The following is an 18478-nucleotide window of genomic DNA, read 5'->3' on the forward strand; positions in this document are numbered from 1 at the left end:
AACCCGGGATCTTGCATTCACTAAATACCTTTTTATCATCAGCAGTATATAGCAGTCTTGTGACTTCTATCAGTGTCCAGGCTGAGCACTGTTTAAAGCTTGTAGGAGGAGTTTTTATGCTCACCTGGCTGTCCTATGAGGCTGCATGACCCCTAACTTTCTGTCTGGAGATTGCTGATTGGCCCTGTGCCCAGCACATGCACCCTCCCCAAAAAAAAAAAAAAACTCTGTAGCAATATACACCAAACTGAGCATGTGCAAAATGGCTCTGTTCTATCAGCAGATGGATTGGGGACAGTAAAAGAAGTGGAGGATCAGACAAGACAGGCTCAAACAGCCTTTTTACACAATGCAGAGGATTAACCCCTTAGGTTTCACAGTAAATATCACAAGCATGCTTTATTGCATATACAGACTGATTTTACTGTTGTGGGTTTAGTAACACTTTAAGCTTTGACAGAAAAACCTGGAGCCTGATTGATTTCTATGCAGAACTGCACCAGATTTTGCACTTTTTGGGTTTAGTAAATCAACCCCCAAGTATATTAAAGAGCAGATTCTATTTTTCCATTAACCTCTTCAGCCCCGGACCATTTTGCTGGTAAAAGACCAGACCACTTTTTGCGATTCGGCACTGTGTCGCTTTAACTGACAATTGCGTGGTCGCGCGACGTGGCTCCCAAAAAAAATTGATGTCCTTTTTTTCCCACAAATAGAGCTTTCTTTTGGTGGCATTTGATCACACCTGTGGTTTTTATTTTTTGCGCTATGAACAAAAGTAGAGCGACAATTTTGAAAAAAACGCATTATTTTTTACTTTTTGTTATAAATATCCCCCAAAAATATATATAAAAATTTTTTTTCGCTCAGTTTAAGGCGATACGTATTCTTCTACATATTTTTGATAAAAAGAATTGCAATAAGCGATTGATTGGTTTGCGCAAAAGTTATAGCGTTTACAAAATAGGGGATTTTTTTTGGTATTTATATTAATATTTTTTTTTTTACTGGTAATGGCCGGTGGCACGCTCGCCATGGCAGGGCGGCAAATTTAAAGGGACGTAAAGGTACGCCCATTTGCCTGCCCGTGCATACATCGGCGTGCGCTGGTCGGGAACCGGATAATTAGGCTTGATTTATCTTGAATGTTACAAATTTTAGTTGTAGTGTTTCTGCATTCAATGAATCATGATTCTTGTGACGTATTATACTGTATATATATCTCGCTGTGATTGGAAACAAAATTGAGTTTTATGACTTGTGAAAGGACATGTTAACATTTGTTTTTATTATAGCTAATTTTTTGTATTTTGGAATCCAGAAATATAACCAAATACATGAACAAAATATTTTTATTTTTATTGCCTCTCCATTATAAAGTCTTGCAGCCAGTTGTGTCCAGCCCAGCAAAGCAGTAATGTTCACGCTTGCCACAATACAATAAGCATGACATTACAGAAGGCTGATATTAGGGAAGATTCAGGTTGTTATACTAGTTGTACAAATTAATTTTAAAATAATATGTAACTGGATTAAATGACAGACTTTATCTTATAGGGAGAATGCTGGTCAGTAAGTAAGGTAGCAGCTTTGTTTCCTCTACAACTTTTGAAAAGGATTGCAATGGGCACAGAGAATACACCCCATTTGCATTTTCTGTTTTGATGTTTCCTTATCGGACGCCAACTGCATTCCACTGCATCATTCCTTTTAAAGTGAAAGGCGGGTGTACAGCTTTGAACAATAATGTTATGGTCCACGTTTACTTCAAAATTCTAAAGATTGTAGTCTAGCCCCCTGGGCATCCACCATAACCTAGGTATATGCTTGGTTTGAGTTCAGTTTGGAGTTCAGTTTTAATTAAATTTTCAGGGAAATCCTTGTTTATGATGGTTGTGTGTTTTGTAATGGAGCCTCTGTAACCACTCTTGCATGCCTCCTCCTGGGAGATATGATGGACAGTAAATATACCAGGAGCGCGCAGGACCAGGTACACATACGTCTGGCCTTGGACAGAATGAAGATGTTGGAGATGGGCAAAAAAATCAAAATTATTATAATCTGAAAAAAAACCCACACAATTCTGCCTGGGGGGTGTTTAATTTAAAGCATTAGTGCAGCCGAAAATCAAACACAGAAAAATCAGCACAAGGGACACGTCCCTTGTGATGATTTCTCTGCTATTAATAGTGATTCTCCTCTGTCCTGTTCCTTGCCACCCTCACCATCATGATCTTCCAGTGCAGTGGGGTTTAATACAAACAAAAGGGCTGTCACAGGCTTTCATCAAGTGAGCATAACTATGCTTGCCCTTCCCATCCTGCTCCACCATTTATAGAAGCTGTATTATGGAATTTATTATTGAAACATGATCTGTGAATGGAGGACGAAGAGCTATCAATCTCTCACCCGTCCTACATTTCTAGATCCTATTACAGCCCCTTAGTGGTATTAAACTGTCAGGTCACCTTGAGGCGAGGTGACAGATGCACACCATAGGGATCAGGAGTGCACCGCAAGGTTGTGGACCCTACAGCTGACTGCTGCAGACGGGAGACAGATCCCACTGGGGTTAGAGCGTAAGATTCCCTGGGGCGCGGAGTCTAAGAGCCAACAGGTGTTCACCAGAGCCTCTAGTGGTGAGGATGGACTTGGCTGCAACTGGCTCCAGGTCGCGACCCCCAGGGTCCCCCAGCTCACACCCACAGTAGCTAACAGGAGGATAGGGATAGTGAGGGATGAAGCCAAGGTCGGGGCCACAAGCAGACAGGAATAGTCAGGGACACGCCAAAAGGTCAGGATCACAGGCAAACAGGGATAGTCAAGGACACGCCAAAGTCGGTAACGAAATAACAGAAGAGCACACGGCAGGTAACAGGAAGCTAACACACAAAGGTTGATCAGCAGGGTTGGCCTGCAGTGCACAGGTTAATATAGAGCTCCCTGATAGGAGCTAGGGTGGAGCCATGCCAGAGGATGGATTACAAAAGCAGACAGGTGAGGGTTGGCTGGTCTCTAGTGATGAACACATGGAAACAGGTAAGCAGACAAACCATTGCATAACCATGACATAAACCCCGGCAATCTGGAATATTGTGGTCGTGGGGCAGGATGGAGGAGAATTAAGAAACTGCAGAAAAATCAACACAAGGGAGACATCCTACTGACTGTAAATTATGTCACTTCTGCTGATTTTTCTGTTTTTGATTTTGGCTGCACTTAGGCTTTATTAAATGGATCTTACTCCCTTTTGGGAGTTAATTTATGCTTTAAGGCTCCCAAAATTTGCAATTCCCTCTGAAAGCTGGATGCTCTCTCATCTCTCAAATTTATGGTTTTCCAAAATGAACAACTTCCAATATATGGAAGATTTGATGGTCTCTCTGAAGCACCAAAAGGTGACATTTCAAAATAAATAGTTCTACTTGATAGACTATACTTATTCACGAGGAATACAAAAATCCTTTCTTCCCGATACCTAACTAATCTTTGGAGGATCACCAGGATTGAGGCCTGAGGCTCCTCCTTCACCTAGAGATATGGAGTGTGATGGCGGACACAAATACAGAGTACCTCTCCCCCTCATTCTTTTTATTTTTCCTTTTTATATCCTTTTTTTCATCTTTCACGTTCCTCCTTATCCTTCCCCTGCTATAAAAATAAATAAAAAGGAAACACTGTTGCAAACCTCAAGATTGTAATCGTAAAGGAGACTGTTATTCAGCACATGATTTTGTATGTTAAGATTCTTTGGAATGTGCACTTGTTTTGCAATTTGTGTCATTTTGCTTGAAGTTTATAAAAACTCTCTCAACTGTATTTCAACCCTGTTGAAGAAAATAATTTACAAAAAGTGTGTTTTGATTTCTGTTATTTTTCTTTTTCACAGGATCGTGGGGTGGAAAGCACCATTTTCCAGAACCCATCAAAACTCCACCTGACAATAGGAACACTGGTTTTGCTGAATGAAAATGAAGTGGATCAGGCATGCCAGCTGTTACAGAAGTGCAAAGGGGAATTTCTGGAGTGAGTGTATTATCTTTTATTATACCCATGACATAAAATTGCAAAGGACTTTCTGAGGTGATTTTGTGATTCTGTCAACTTGTTCTCTGTAATGCCATTTCTGCAGTGTTTGTAAGGAATACTAACGTTTCTTATAGCCAGCATATAGCAGAGATACAAAAAGTCACCTTGAAGTTTTGTCTCTAACGAGTACAAGCTCTCTGCTTATGACCTTTAGACTTTCTATGGTAATAGAATATTACTGTAAGTTTTCATATAATTGGACATTACACTTTTTAAAGTCTCTTTGAGTCATATATATGACAAAATTATCCCCAGTACACAACTTCTTTGAAAAAATGCTGTCATGGCATTTTATGTACCGTGTCCACCTTTTGTAGGTGAGACCACATTGGCTCTATATTTTCAAACAAAATTATGAGAGAAAGACTAAGGGACTTTTAAGATATTTAAAAAGTCATAACGTACATACAGTATCAAAAAAGTTGATAATATTTATTTGAACAGTGTTAAAATTGAACCTAATACAACAAGATGCACACGTAACAAAGCATCCAAAAGCTACACCACCATGTTCATTTTCATCATGTTGCCTGTCTATTTTCCTGAATAATGAGATCACCATTTTCTAAAAGTACATTTATAGCAACAATATTGGAGAAACAAGCAAAGGTATTTGGAGTTCATCCTTATTCTGCATTTAAGGGCACAAGACATAAACAGTCTCGGCTACCTAGACTATCTATTGCTAATAGACTAGTCGGTGTTCAGAGAAAGGTGTATGCAATAAAACCAGTTACCCTTTAAAAGTCTGCGTTGCATTCTCAGCCTAGTGAAGTCTTCCTTAAAACCGCTAAAAATGCTGGAGTATTTGGGTCTGATCATAGATACAGCCCAGAAAAAGGGTGTTCTTGCCAAAAAAAAAAACACTCCATAAGAGAGTTGGTGCGGATGGTCAGGTCAGAAGGAGATCCCTCCATTCGACTTTGTATGAGGTTATTAGAAAGGATGGTGGTTCGTTCGCAGCAGTTCTCCTGCCCAGTTCCATTTGAGACTGTTGCAAAACAGTATTCTATCTAACAAGACGATCCAAGCTTTGGACTTGCCAATGCGGCTGTCCCCAAGGGCGTCCCAAAGCCTCAAATGGTGGTTACTAGCCAGAAGCTGCTGAAAGGAAGATCCTTCAGATCTCTTATCTGGAAAGTGGTAAAGACAGATGCCAGCCTTTCAGGCTGGGGAGCAATACTAAAGAAGGCAACTGTCCAAGGATAGTGGTCAAGAACCGAAAGAGCCTTGACCATCAACAACCTAGAGATTCGGGCAGTGCTTCTGGCTCTGACAATGCCATGGCTGTGGCCTATATCAATCACCAAGGGGGCACCAAGAGTCTCTCAGCACAGCGAGAGTTGAACCATATTCTAACTTGGGCAGAAAGAAATTTTCCATGCGTATCAGCAGTCCTCATTCCGGGAATATAGAATTGGCAGGTGAACTACTTAAATCGCCAAAACAAAAGGAAAAGGGGGATAGGGACACACAATGGCGTATCCAATATAGTTCAGATTGCAGTGGTTTGATTACCTGGCATAGATAAACACCTTCCCAACTACTTAGACAATCTGTTATTACCGTCACCCGAAGGTTTTAAAACAAATTAAGTTCAAACCGTTTGAGATGGTAGTCCTCTGAGTACAACAGCATACAAAAAAAAATAGGGAAAGATTCCCAAAGGTACTCTTCTGAAAGGAAAGACCGGTATACTTAACTAAATATCTTTATTGATTAACCACATATAAATATAAAAAGTTTTTATAAATACACCCAGTTTGACACAGATAATAAAAATTAAGACAAATAAGTCTTAATTGAACAAAAGTGGCCACCACACCCTATCGTACAACACTCTTATACACCATAGACACATAGATCTCACGAACGACCAATTTCAATATATATTCAGCGCTCAGAAAAATTTCCGTTCCAAAAAATTCATTTTTAAAGATTATGTATAAAAAAAAAAGTTCAAAATTGATTTAAAAAATCATATGAATAGAGACTAATTTTGCATTATCAATTAATTCATATTATTTTTTCAATCAATTTTGAACTTTTTTAGATAGCGTGTTTAGCGGGGCAGTCACTTAATCGGTATAAGATGTTACAAATGGGCTATTATCAGTAGAGGTCGACCGATATGGGTTTTTCTCTGGCCGATGCCGATGCCGATATTTAGAAATCATGGCGGCCAATAGCCGATATATGATGCCGATTTTTTTGGGCCGATATGTTAGGCCGATTTTATTTATTTTTAATCCCCCTTGATCTAACACACCTTTCCCACTGGGGCGTTTTAAGGCGCTTTTGGGCTAAAAATAGCGCCTGTAAAGTGCCTGCGAAAACGGCTCCCCTGCAGTCTGTGTGAAAGACAGAGTGCTTTCACACTGAGGCGATGCGCTGGCAGGATCTTAAAAAGAAGTCCTGCAAGCAGCACGTTTGGAGTGGTGTACACCGCTCCTCCACCACTCCTGCCCATTGATATGAATGGGCATCACTGCCGGAGTGCATGCAATGCGATTTGGCAGCGGTGCTTCATGGGCTCATTTAACCTCTTCCTTGGCCGCTAGCTGGGTTATATGTGCCCCACTAGCAGCCAAATAGCACCGCTAAAATGATGGTAAAGAGCCGCTAAAACTTGCGTTTTACCATCAACGCCTGGCCGCTCCAGTGTGAAAGCAACTTCATACGTGATACAGAAAATTTCTTACACTTAAACATTTATTAAACAAAACAAACCTCCAATCAGTTTACTTGTATGTATGATTTAGATAAAAAAAAAATATATATATATATATATATATATATATATATATATATATATATATTAAATAAAAACAGGTAGTCAAAACTTTTGGACAAAAAAAAAATGGGCTAACTTTACTGTTTTTATTTTATTTTTATTTTTTAAATGGTGTATTTTTTTCCCAAAAAAATGCATTTGAAAGACCTCTGTGCAAATGCCGTGTGACATAAAATATTGCAACAACCGCTATTTTATTCCCTAGGATCTCTGCTAAAAAAATATATATCATTTTTGCGGGGTCTAAGTGATTTTCTGGCAGAAAACACAGGATTTTTACTTGTAAGCAACAAGTGTCAGAAAAGATTTTGTCTTTAAATGGTTAAACTGAGAACTTCTACACACAGAGATGACCTAATTCATTCAAGTGTAAACATTGTATCATTTAGTTCTTTTCTTGGCAGCCTGCCCAGAGTGGAGGAAAGGGTTGCTATGACGACTCAGTCAACTTTGAAATGACTTCTGTATAGAAGACAGTCTAAGTCCCGCTGTAGTTCTAAATCGGCTTTTTATCAGCACAAATCGGCCGATGCCGATTATTTAAAAAACGGCAAATATCGGCCGATATATCGGCCGGCCGATATATCGGTCGACCTCTAATTATCAGCGGGTCACTTTGTTTTCCTCAAATGATCTCATTAGCTTTTAAAGTTCAGACATCCCAAAGAATGTATCATTTCATAAGCTATTTTTGACATAAATTGTATTGGATCTGAAGAAGTATCAAGTTCAAATACTGCTGGTAAAATAATATTTTTCAACCAGGGAGAGGAATCTACAAACAAATTGAATTATCACATATCTTTCACCGGCGTCTCATGTATCTGAAATTAAATCCTCAGTCCCATATAATGTGACAATCTGTAGCTCTTAAAGACCACCTTGTATTTGACTCATCTCACATGCAGCAGTTCAGTTTGTAAAAATATTATACTACATTACCACTTCCTGATGGGGCGTTGATCACTTGATGGCAATTCAGCAAATTAGAAGCCGTGGATAGATAATACTCACTGTTTGTTCAAACTTCTAGAGGACAGGATAAATATCCAACACTGGACTTCTTAATCCATCTGTTGATCAACATACCAGAGTGTGCTGATAGATTTTGCTTGGCCGATGTCAACATACAGTGATGGTGTGATGATACGCCGATCGCTCTTCTTAGCACCTTACTACATCCCCATTCAGTTGGCAATGTCCTCCGCTGTAACAAAGCTCATCAACATCACACAATTCAGCGGGGTATTGACTCACTGCAAGTTGTTTTTCATAGAGTCCATTAGAGTTCCATGATGCTGCCATAAACACCCACTCTCCACGCTAATGGTAACACTACAGGTGCCGTCTGTATTACGTTAACGCGTTTCGCAACGGCATCTTGCGTAGCTTCAACTGGACGCGCTAAACACGCTATCTAAAATTATTTTTTTATCAAGTTACTATGGGTAACTACTTGCACACTGAATTTGTAGTTATGATACAAACTATTTTGATTTTCGATTAAATGGAAAATTTATTCCAGTAAGGAATTCAGTGTGTGAGTGCTTGTCAGTGTTGTCTGTTAAATATGTGTGTCTATTTTTTGTCTAAGCCCTTGTACACACGGTCGGAGATTCCGACGGAATGTGTCCGATCGGACCGTTTTGTCGGATATTCCGACTGTGTGTGGTCTACATCGGACTGTTCCCGTCGGAGTATCCGACCAAGTTTTCCAACTTGTTGGTAACATTTTCTGACAAAATGCTCCGATCGGACATACTCCGATCATGTGTAGAGAATTCCGATCGGACAAAGTGCCACGCATGCTCAGATCAAATTCCTACATCAAAGCTATTGGCTACTAGCGTGAACGTAGTCCCGTTGTAACGAAATAACATCATCATGTCGGATTTTCCGACAACTTTGTCCGACCGTGTGTATGCAACAGTTTCGGACAAAATCCGTCGGACAAAATCCAACAGATTTGGTTGTCGGAATCTCCGACCGTGTGCACAAGGGCTAAGTGTATGTTGTTTCCTGGTTGTAGAACACACTAGGAGTGCATTCATAGTTCTCCTTTGTGTGAAGCTAGCTGAAGTCCAGCAGGGTCGGATGTAATCTGGTCATAGGACAATGTAATTTTATACAGTTGTAGGATTTTGGTAAAAATAAGTAGTAGTTGTATGTGCCTTTAGGGTATAGCGAATCTTTAGCTGTACGTGCAAGGTATTTTCTTTTTGTGTATGTTTAATTTTCCAGCAGCTGCATTAGGACATGGGGTGTCTATAATGCAGAGTATAATTATATTAGAGATATAATTTTTTGAGGTGCTTTCCTATATTGTATACATTGCTCTAAAGTGATGCGTTGTTTGACCAGATGAATGCTTACACCTGTTCAACTCAGAAACAGATTGCTTACCCTAGATAAGATCCGTCCAGTGGCAAACACTTGGTTCACTTATATCGCTTATATAGAATTAGTAATGTTTTTGATTTTATGATTTGTTTCCCATTTTAACTTGGTAATGTACATAATAAGGGATACCGTGCTGAAGACATTAATTTAGAAAGATTTAGTTTATTTTGAAAAATTTGTGAAACATGGCAACCTCCCTTGCCATTCATGTGTTTGGCCTCTCCTTCTGTACAGATATTAGAAAGTCTTCCCTCCCTTGTAGATAAAGTGCACAGTTTCTGGAGACTTGTCATCCCATAACTTGACAAGTTAGATTGGGAGGAAGCCACAGATCATTTATTTCCTTCTGTAGTAAGTGATAGAGACAGGCTAATAGAATGAGGTCTGGCTGAATGGACAGCAGAACATAAGGACTGAAGGTCTGTTAGGCTGCCATTAATAAAGAAATGGATATTCTCAGCCTAGATTGAATCTGTCCTCATATTGCAAGTCATTTCTGTAACAATAAACAAAGAAGTCCATTTCTTTCTTGAAATTGGGCTTTCATTTTGTGGCTCAATGCTGTGTTTACTTGTGAGACCGAACTACTACTACTACATGCATTCAAACACCTCTGATGTGGGCTATGGGTGAACTAGAACTACAGTATGTAACTACCTTGCATTCTGCTAGTTCTTATTCATGTATAGGTCTGACCATCTCTGCCACATCCAGTTATGTGTTTGAATAACTAGTTACAAGTACTAAACTAGGAGGAGACTCTTCTATGGTCTTGTATTTATGCCAGCTAGTGCTTCTGCATTTATGAGCTTATACTGAGAAAATTACAGAGTTGTATTAATGTTTAGAGGAAATGAATCAATGAATATACTGGATTTTGCTTACTGCATTGCTGTTTTTCTTGACTTTGGAAATCCCACGTCTAACAGAGGACTACAAGATTTGAAACGTGGCATCATTTTGTTGTAGTGAGGCCCCTATGAATGTCAAACAGTATGTACCGGTAGATAGATTAACAAACTCTGTTGTCATACCCCTAATTTACACATTTGAAAGAACAACATTTGATTTCTTCCCTGCTTTCCATACCCTAGTATGCCCTTGCTCCTATCCCTCCCCTCTCCTATACTGCTACTCTTTTCTCTAGTACTCCTTTTCTCTGCTTGTACCTAGTCTTGTTATTGCCAATATATACAGTACTTGAGTACAGTTCATTAAGGTTGGCTTTGTGACGCATTTGCTTTTCACCTCACTCACCTTATAGTCTTTACCAGGGATGCAGCTTGTACTTACTAGTTTGTGTGTTATGTATGTACAGCTGAAGATTGCCCTTTATTGTCCCTAACCTTTTACCATGTTACTTATGTATGTGAGAACCCAATACAAATACTTTTGAAAATAAAAAATAAAAATAAAGATTTTTAACTACACAAACGCGGACGCATTTAAAACATCAAACTAGTCTGCAGAGGCACCTGATTTGTCTCCAGTCAGTTTCATTTAGTAGTTTGTGAATATATATGCAGCTTGAAAGGCTGAATAATTAACTGTCCATTTGATACAGACTTCAATAACATAAAATTAATGTTTTGATCCAAATGAAGGCATCATCTCTTAATTACTTGTATTAAATTTGCTTATTCTGGTCCAAATGAAAGCATCATCTCTTACTTACTCTTACTTATTAAATCTGCTTATTTCAAATCAATTTGAATTGTAGTAATTTGTCCTAGGTACTATGGGGTCAATTCACTAAGAAATAAGTAACGGCAATAAAATGCAGTAAAATAACGCATGCGTTAATCAGTTGTGAAAGTGCAATTCGCTAAGAATTTTGCGTTTAAATACCAAATGCAGTATTTGTTTGATTTAGCGGTAATTACCGCATTATTTAATGCAGTAATTTATGACATTTTTTTTTTTTTTTTTTTAATTATTAATCTTTATTAAATTTTCACATTTATACAGACCACATTTTAAAATAACATTGCCAGGATTCAAATACATCTTTCTTCCATTCCGAAGTCTGAGTTTTAGAGTTCTAGGAAGGGAAGGGGGACATGAAGATACATCCATACATCACATATAATTAACAAGCAAAAGAAAACAATATCTAAACAATACCATATCCCCCCTTATCCTTCCACAACTATTTTTGCAATTCCTACATTTTCCCTACTGATATAACCCCTCCCCTCCCTCCCACCCTTTCTATCAACCCCACCCCCCCTCCCCTCCCCTCCTATATATATATTGGTGCTTTTATCCTACAGTATAGCATAAATGTGTTATGATTCCCGTACCTTTAATGTACACTACCCTACTCCTTCCCATTACCCATCCCCCCTCCCCCTCCCCTCTTCCCTTTCCTATCATGGTTTAAACTGGGGTATGCATCACTTCTATCCACTCTCGCCAGTTCCTATTAAACTCTTTTAGGTTATTTCGTTTTGCGTATACTGCCCTCTCCTTACATAGATATTCATTTACCGCCCTTATCCAATCCTCTACTGTGGGGGCTAGCTTGGATTGCCATCTCCTAGCTATCATCCTTCTAGCTTGAAATAAACATTTTAGGATTACCGTTGTTATTCCCTTCCTCTCTACTTCCTCCTTTCTATAACCTAAAATACACACTATGGGATTTAATTCTATTACCGTCCCCAAGGCCCTACTTATTATCTTTACCACTCCTTCCCAGTATGTTGCCCCACACCTGGGGCAACAGTCATCTGTTCTCTTACCAAATTTAAATAATTTCTGGGGAGTATAGTATGCTCTATTAATTACCATCAAGTGGGAAATCCTCTGAGGAGGAGAGACCGAGACCTTTGGGCATGCCGCTAGGATATTTTTCCACTGTACTCGTGTTATATTACCTAGGTCTTGCTCCCATTTCTCCTTCTCAACCCTCCCTTTCCTCTCACTATTAATCTGTTCACCGAACTGGGCATAGAATTTAGATATTAATCCTTTAGTGGGTCCTGCTTGTGCTACTGGGTATAGCAAGGGCAGTTCCTCCCATGTTAGTAACAGGTTTCCAAACTGGGTCCTTAACGCGTGCCTCACTTGTATATAGGCATAAAATGAGTTTTGTGATATCTTAAATTCTCTTTGCAGCTGGTCGAAAGATTTAATACCCCTGCCGCCATATAGATGGCTAAGCCTTACAATGCCACATTTTTCCCAATCTACAATTTTTCCAACCCGCCATATTTCCTGTAGCTTCTTATTGTTCCATAGAGGCGTATACTTTGTTATTTCACTATATCCCATTTTTTTTTTAACTGTACCCCATAACTTTAACATCATTTTTACTGTAGGGCATCTACACTGGAATGAGTCCGCTTCCAGGGTCTCAATCAGGGTGCTATGTGGGGAGCCTGTTAATACTAATCTCCCATTTGGGGTTCCTCCGTTCTTCTCATCGATCCCCCCTAGCTGTTGTAATTGGGACGCCCAAAAATAGCACTCCGGATAAGGGACCGCGAATCCTCCTTCCTCTCCCGGTAGCTGAAGCATCCGCAATCTCAATCTGGCCTGTCCTCCCCTCCATATTAACTCCCTAAACAACATCTCGATTTTATTAAACCAGCTTCTGTTAATCCATATTGGGGCATTATGTAATATGTATAAAAGTTGGGGCATCCATATCATTTTTATCAGATTGCATCTGCCAGCGACCGAGAGAGGCATTCGTTTCCATATAGCAATTTTTTGTTTAAACTTAGCCAATAATGGGACTAAGTTATGACTTATATATTGCTTAGGATCCCTTGACAAGGTTACTCCCAGATATTTCAACTTATCCACTATTGGCATTTGGGGGGTTCCCAGGGCCGTTTGCTGACCAATTGGGTCCAACGGAAGACATTCCGATTTTTCCCAATTTATCTCCAGCCCTGTGAAGCCTCCAAACCCTTGCACCAGTCCCATTGCCCTTGGTAGTGAGTATCTCATATCCCCTAAAAACAATAGGATATCGTCTGCATAAAGTGAGATTTTTTCCTCTCCAGTTTTTCTTACAAAACCGACAATATCCCGGTTTGCTCTAATTGCACATGCCAAGGGCTCTATAGCCAATGCAAAGAGCAGGGGTGATAATGGGCACCCCTGCCTCGTCCCTCTCCCCAACTCTATTTTCCCGGATAACTCATTATTAATTTTTAGTCTCGCACTAGGTTTGTCATATAGCATCCTAATCCATCCTATGAAGGAAGGACCCAGGCCAAATTTCTCCAAAACTTTCCATATATATCCCCATTCTACGCTATCAAATGCTTTCCTTACATCCAATGCCACCACTGCACCCGGAGTATCGTTATCCATTGGGACCTGCAAATTCAAAAAGGCTCTTCTAATATTTATACTCGTTGACCTGTTGGCTATAAACCCTGTTTGGTCCATATGGACCAATCTTGCTATGACTCGATTAAGCCTAATCGCTAATACCTTGGCCAGTATCTTTGTATCGGTACACAGGAGAGAGATTGGCCTATACGCTGCAACATCTAAGGCGTCCTTCCCTTCTTTGTACAACAGGGTTATAACCGCCTCCATCATTGATGGAGGCAATTTACCCTCCCCATGTGCTCCTCTTAACATCTCCAGGAGTTCAGGAAGCAGTATCTCGCCAAAATTTTTATAGACTTCAATCGGTAGTCCATCCGGCCCAGGCGATTTCTGATTTGGCATACTCGCAACTGCTTCCTGAAGTTCTTTCAAAGTTATTGGGGCTTCCAGTTCCTCTCTTTCTTCTTGTTTCAAACATGGTACCTCTAATTGACCTAAGAATGTTTCCATTTGCTCATCCATCCCCACTTTCTGTGCAGTATATAGGTTTTTATAATATCCTTCAAATGCTTGGCAAATACTCCCAGTTTCTGTTATAACCTTTCCCTCAGACATCCTAATCGCCGAAATTGAGGAAGGACCCGAGTTATTCTTCACCAGTTGTGCCAACATTTTTCCCACGCTTTCCCCTTCCGCGAAGGAGGCTTGGCGTTGGAACATATGCTGAATCTCTGCTTTCTTTAGAGTTAATAGCCTAAGTTCTTCTTGTTTATCTAACCAGATTTTTTCTTTGCCCTGCGTGGGGTCGCTAATAAAATCTCTTTCAGCCTCTAACACTTCTCTCCCTATTTGTACCTCCTGTTCCCTAGACTTTCTGTTTATTTTTGCTATTGATTGGATCATAAGGCCCCTTAAAAAAGCTTTCAGAGTATCCCACAGGATCCCTGATGTTACTGTACCCCGGTTATTTTTTAGAAATTCTTTTAATTCCCACTGAATTCTCTCAGGGCGTTCTTCTGTCTCTTTTTTTATCAGTTCTAACCAGAGCGGGTTCACTTTCCACAACCTCTGTACCTTACGTTCTCTCATTTTTAATACTGCTGTCACCGGGGAATGATCTGAAATCCCACTGGGCTGATATTCAACCTTTTCCACCATTTGTAAGGCCAGGTCATTCCCCAGTATCATATCAATCCTGGATAACGTAGTATGCGTGGACGAGTAACAACTATACTGCCGAGCTCCCGGGTTCCCAGTTCTCCATAAATCCCGTAATCCTACTTCTTCCAGGTACTGTCCCAACCTCCCCTGCCAAGCTGGTTCCGCCAGCGTTTTTTCTGGGAATCTATCAATTTTAATATCCAATACCGTGTTGAAATCCCCTACTATTATTATAGGAACACCATCTATCCCCACTAAAAATTCCTGTAATTTAAAAAGCACTTCCATTTTAAATGGTGGAGGGATGTAGATGTTTGCCAGCATACATTCTCTATTTTCGATTAGGCACTGTAAGAAAATGTATCTGCCTTTTTCATCCAGGCTAACCCGTTTACATACAAAATTCACCCCCGTTTTTACCAAGACACTCACCCCTCTGCTATATGTCGAATAAACAGAATGATATTGAAATTGATATTTTCTGCTCTGCAACCGGTATATTGTATCTCTATTTAAATGGGTCTCCTGTATGCAGAGCAGCTCTACTCCACATCCCTCCAACAAGGATAGCACAGCTTTTTGTTTCAGCTGCGTCCCCAGACCCCTCACATTCCAGGAGCCTATCTTAATTTTACCGTCCTGCATAGCCATAAACAAATAAAGAGGAGAAAGAAAAAAAAAGAAAAACCTAAGGTAGGAAAGAGAGAGAGCGAAATAACCAGTCTACTGAGGACACTATTGAGAACCATTTGTCTCCCAGTACCCACCGACTCCCCTCTAAGTTCTTTTATTACCTTATACCGCACTCCCCAAGTATTACTCCCTTGTATAATAACAAATTTATTAGGCGTCACCATTAACTCGTATATTATGTGTCTTTGGATATAAATTATACTATATAATTGTTTATTACCATTTTCCCCCTTGTGACCAATATATTTTCCTTGTTTTTTACCACCCCAAGTTTTACCACCCCCCAGTTTGTGTCCTTTTTTGATTTGAGTTATTTCCTGTACTCCATTTATTAGTGCATACATATATATTTTTTTTTTCCCCTTCAACCTCCCCCCTATTTTCCCTACTACACCCACCCCCTCTCCCCCCTTTCTACCTCCCTCCCGCCCCTCCCCCACCTTCCTAGGTGTTACCCTAGGGGCTATTAGTGACCTTATACCACTCTCTTCACAACCTATTTACCACCCTCACCTAGTGCGCTCGCCGTGTATTACCTCCCTCCCAACCCCCCTCCCATACAGACACAGACAGCACACACAAAAAAAAAAAAAAAAAAAAACCAAGAACACACATACTTCATCCCCCCTTCTCTTTCTATCTTCCCATCCCACTCAGTACTAGAAACCCCAACAACTATAACTTTTCTTTATTTTCTTCTATCCATTTTTCCACTTCCATTGGGGAACAAAAAACCTGAGTGTGCCCTAGTGCATTAATCCGTAGCTTTGCAGGATAAAGAAGAGCATACGGCACCCTGAGCTTCTGTAACCTGCGTTTCACCTGGAGGAACTCTACCCTTTTTCTCTGAAGTTCTGGGGAAAAATCAGAATATAATGAAATTCTAACACCCTTATACAATACATTCCCCATTTCCCTTGCCTTCCGTAATAATACCACTTTATCTTTATAATTCAGTAATTTCATTAATAATGGCCTAGGACGGCCCCCCTCCAATGGTGCTCTAAAGGGGTACCCTATGCGCCCTCTCTATTGAGAACGCTGTTGAAAAAACATCCCTCCCAAACAGTTCAACCAGAAGATGCTCCATAAATTCAGCAGGGTTTACACCCTCACTTTTTTCCGGAAGCCCCACTACTCGCACATTGTCCCTCCTGAGCCTATTTTCCATTTCGTCCATTCTTGTTCTATATCCGCCGAACTGCTCCTTCAAGCTTTCTATTTCTTTAATTAGGAATGTTGTATCGTCTTCTAATCTGCTAGTCCTTAACTCAAGTTCTGTCGTCCTTTCCACCACTTTCTGTAGGTCTTGCCTTACCACCATTAGATCTTCCTTCACTCCCTTCATTTGATTACAGAGTTCTTTCAGTGAGATGTTACATGCGTTTACGGCCAATAACACGTCCTTAATTGTTGGCTCTTTTTCTAACGGAGGAGAGTCACCCGTTGTGATCTCCATATTCTGTTCCCCTGCACCCGCTTTTTTATTAACTGAACATTTGGCCACTGCTCCAGCCTTTCAGACATTTCTCCATGCTGCCCCTTTGTCTGCCCTTTTTTTGGAGGGGTCTGCGATGACTGTGCAGGGTTATGAGCAAATTGTTCTAATTTAGCTGCTGTGGTAGACTGTTGCGAACTTTTTTCCCCTCTTTCCTTTGCAGAACGCAGGTGCTGCATCTTACTTTCCTTTTCTCGCCCCTTTCCACAGAACAGTCCTGGATATATATCGTATTTTAATATATTTTTAACTTTTTAACCCAGCCGCCCATCGCTCAGTTGATCGCTTAGTGCAATATTAGCCGTATCTTATAACCAGTTCTCCAGTATTCACTTCATGTATCACCAAAACTTCCTGTTTTAATGCTTCACAGCAGACATTTATTTGCACGCACTTAGTTCAAATACCGTTCAACCAGTTGATTTTTAGAGCAGCCACCATCCCTCAGTTACCGTATATACTCGAGTATAGGCCGACCCGAATATAAGCCGAGGCCCCCAATTTACCCCCAAAAAAACTGGCAAACTTATTGACTCGTGTATAAGCCGAGGGTAAGACATGCCTGTCCATCCCTGTGTGTGTGTCCGTCCATCCCTGTGTGTCCGTCCATCCCTGTGTGTCCGTCCATCCCTGTGTGTCCGTCCATCCCTGTGTGTGTGTGTCTCCATCCATCCATCCATCCCTGTGTGTGTGTGTGTATCCGTGTGTGTGTGTGTGTGTGTGTGTGTGTGTGTGTGTGTGTGTGTGTGTGTGTGTGTCCAGCCTACCTGTGTCCTGAGCCTTTGTCCCGAGCCTCCGTCCCGTGCCGAGCCTCCTTGCCTCCGTGCCTCGCCGCCGTGCCTCGCCGCCGTGCCTCGCCGCCGTGCCTTGCCTCCGGTCCCGTCCCGTCCCGTCCCGTGCCGTGCCGTCCTGTGCCTTGCCTCCGTCCCGTGCCCTCTTCGTTCGTCGGCGGCCATTGTAAAATTCAAAAGCTGCGCCGCCGCCTTCGCCTGTGATAGGCGGAACACTGAATTTCCCAGCAGCCTGTGTTCCGCCTATCACAGACGTCGTATCATCCTCGTCCGTAGTACGAGGATGATACGAAGTCCGTGATAGGCGGAACACAGGCTGCTGGGAAATTCAGTGTTCCGCCTATCACAGGCGAAGGGGGAGCCGGAGGCGCGGCTTTTGAATCAGAATGGCCGCTGTCTGTCTGCTCGACACGCTGATCGAGCGGGCAGACAGCGATGACTCGAGTATAAGCCGAGGGGGGCACTTTCAGCCTCAAAAAAGAGGCTGAAAATCTCGGCTTATACTCGAGTATATACGGTAATCAATTAATGCGATACTGATCTTGTCTTATAGCCAGTCAGTCCACAAGCACTCAATTCAAATATCACAGACTTCCTGGTTCGCTGCTTACAGACGTTCGTTTTTACAGCAGGTACTTTGCATATACTACCTGGGTTATCATTCATTCGTCTTAGAGCACAAAACGAAGCAATGAGTTCCAAAGAACAAGAGCTATAAGTCCTTCTCACCCCCGGCCAGCGCCCTCTTGTTTACTTATT

General features: G+C 41.0%; 1 protein-coding gene across 2 annotated transcripts in view; it reads left to right on the top strand.

Moving 5' to 3' along the window:
- ASCC1 (activating signal cointegrator 1 complex subunit 1) overlaps positions 1 to 18478 on the top strand; it is a 462103-nt gene that overhangs the window by 108675 nt on the left and 334950 nt on the right. For both annotated transcript variants that reach the window (XM_077454415.1, XM_077454414.1), the window contains exon 6: positions 3890 to 4026. In XM_077454415.1, the coding sequence (XP_077310541.1) occupies positions 3890 to 4026 (137 nt within the window). The remainder of the gene's footprint in view (positions 1 to 3889; positions 4027 to 18478) is intronic.

The sequence above is a fragment of the Lithobates pipiens genome, unplaced genomic scaffold (genome assembly GCF_037356315.1).
Source record: "Lithobates pipiens isolate NorthernLeopardFrog02 unplaced genomic scaffold, aLitPip1_a1.2 Scaffold_25, whole genome shotgun sequence".
In the NCBI taxonomy this organism is placed as follows: Eukaryota; Metazoa; Chordata; class Amphibia; order Anura; family Ranidae; genus Lithobates; species Lithobates pipiens.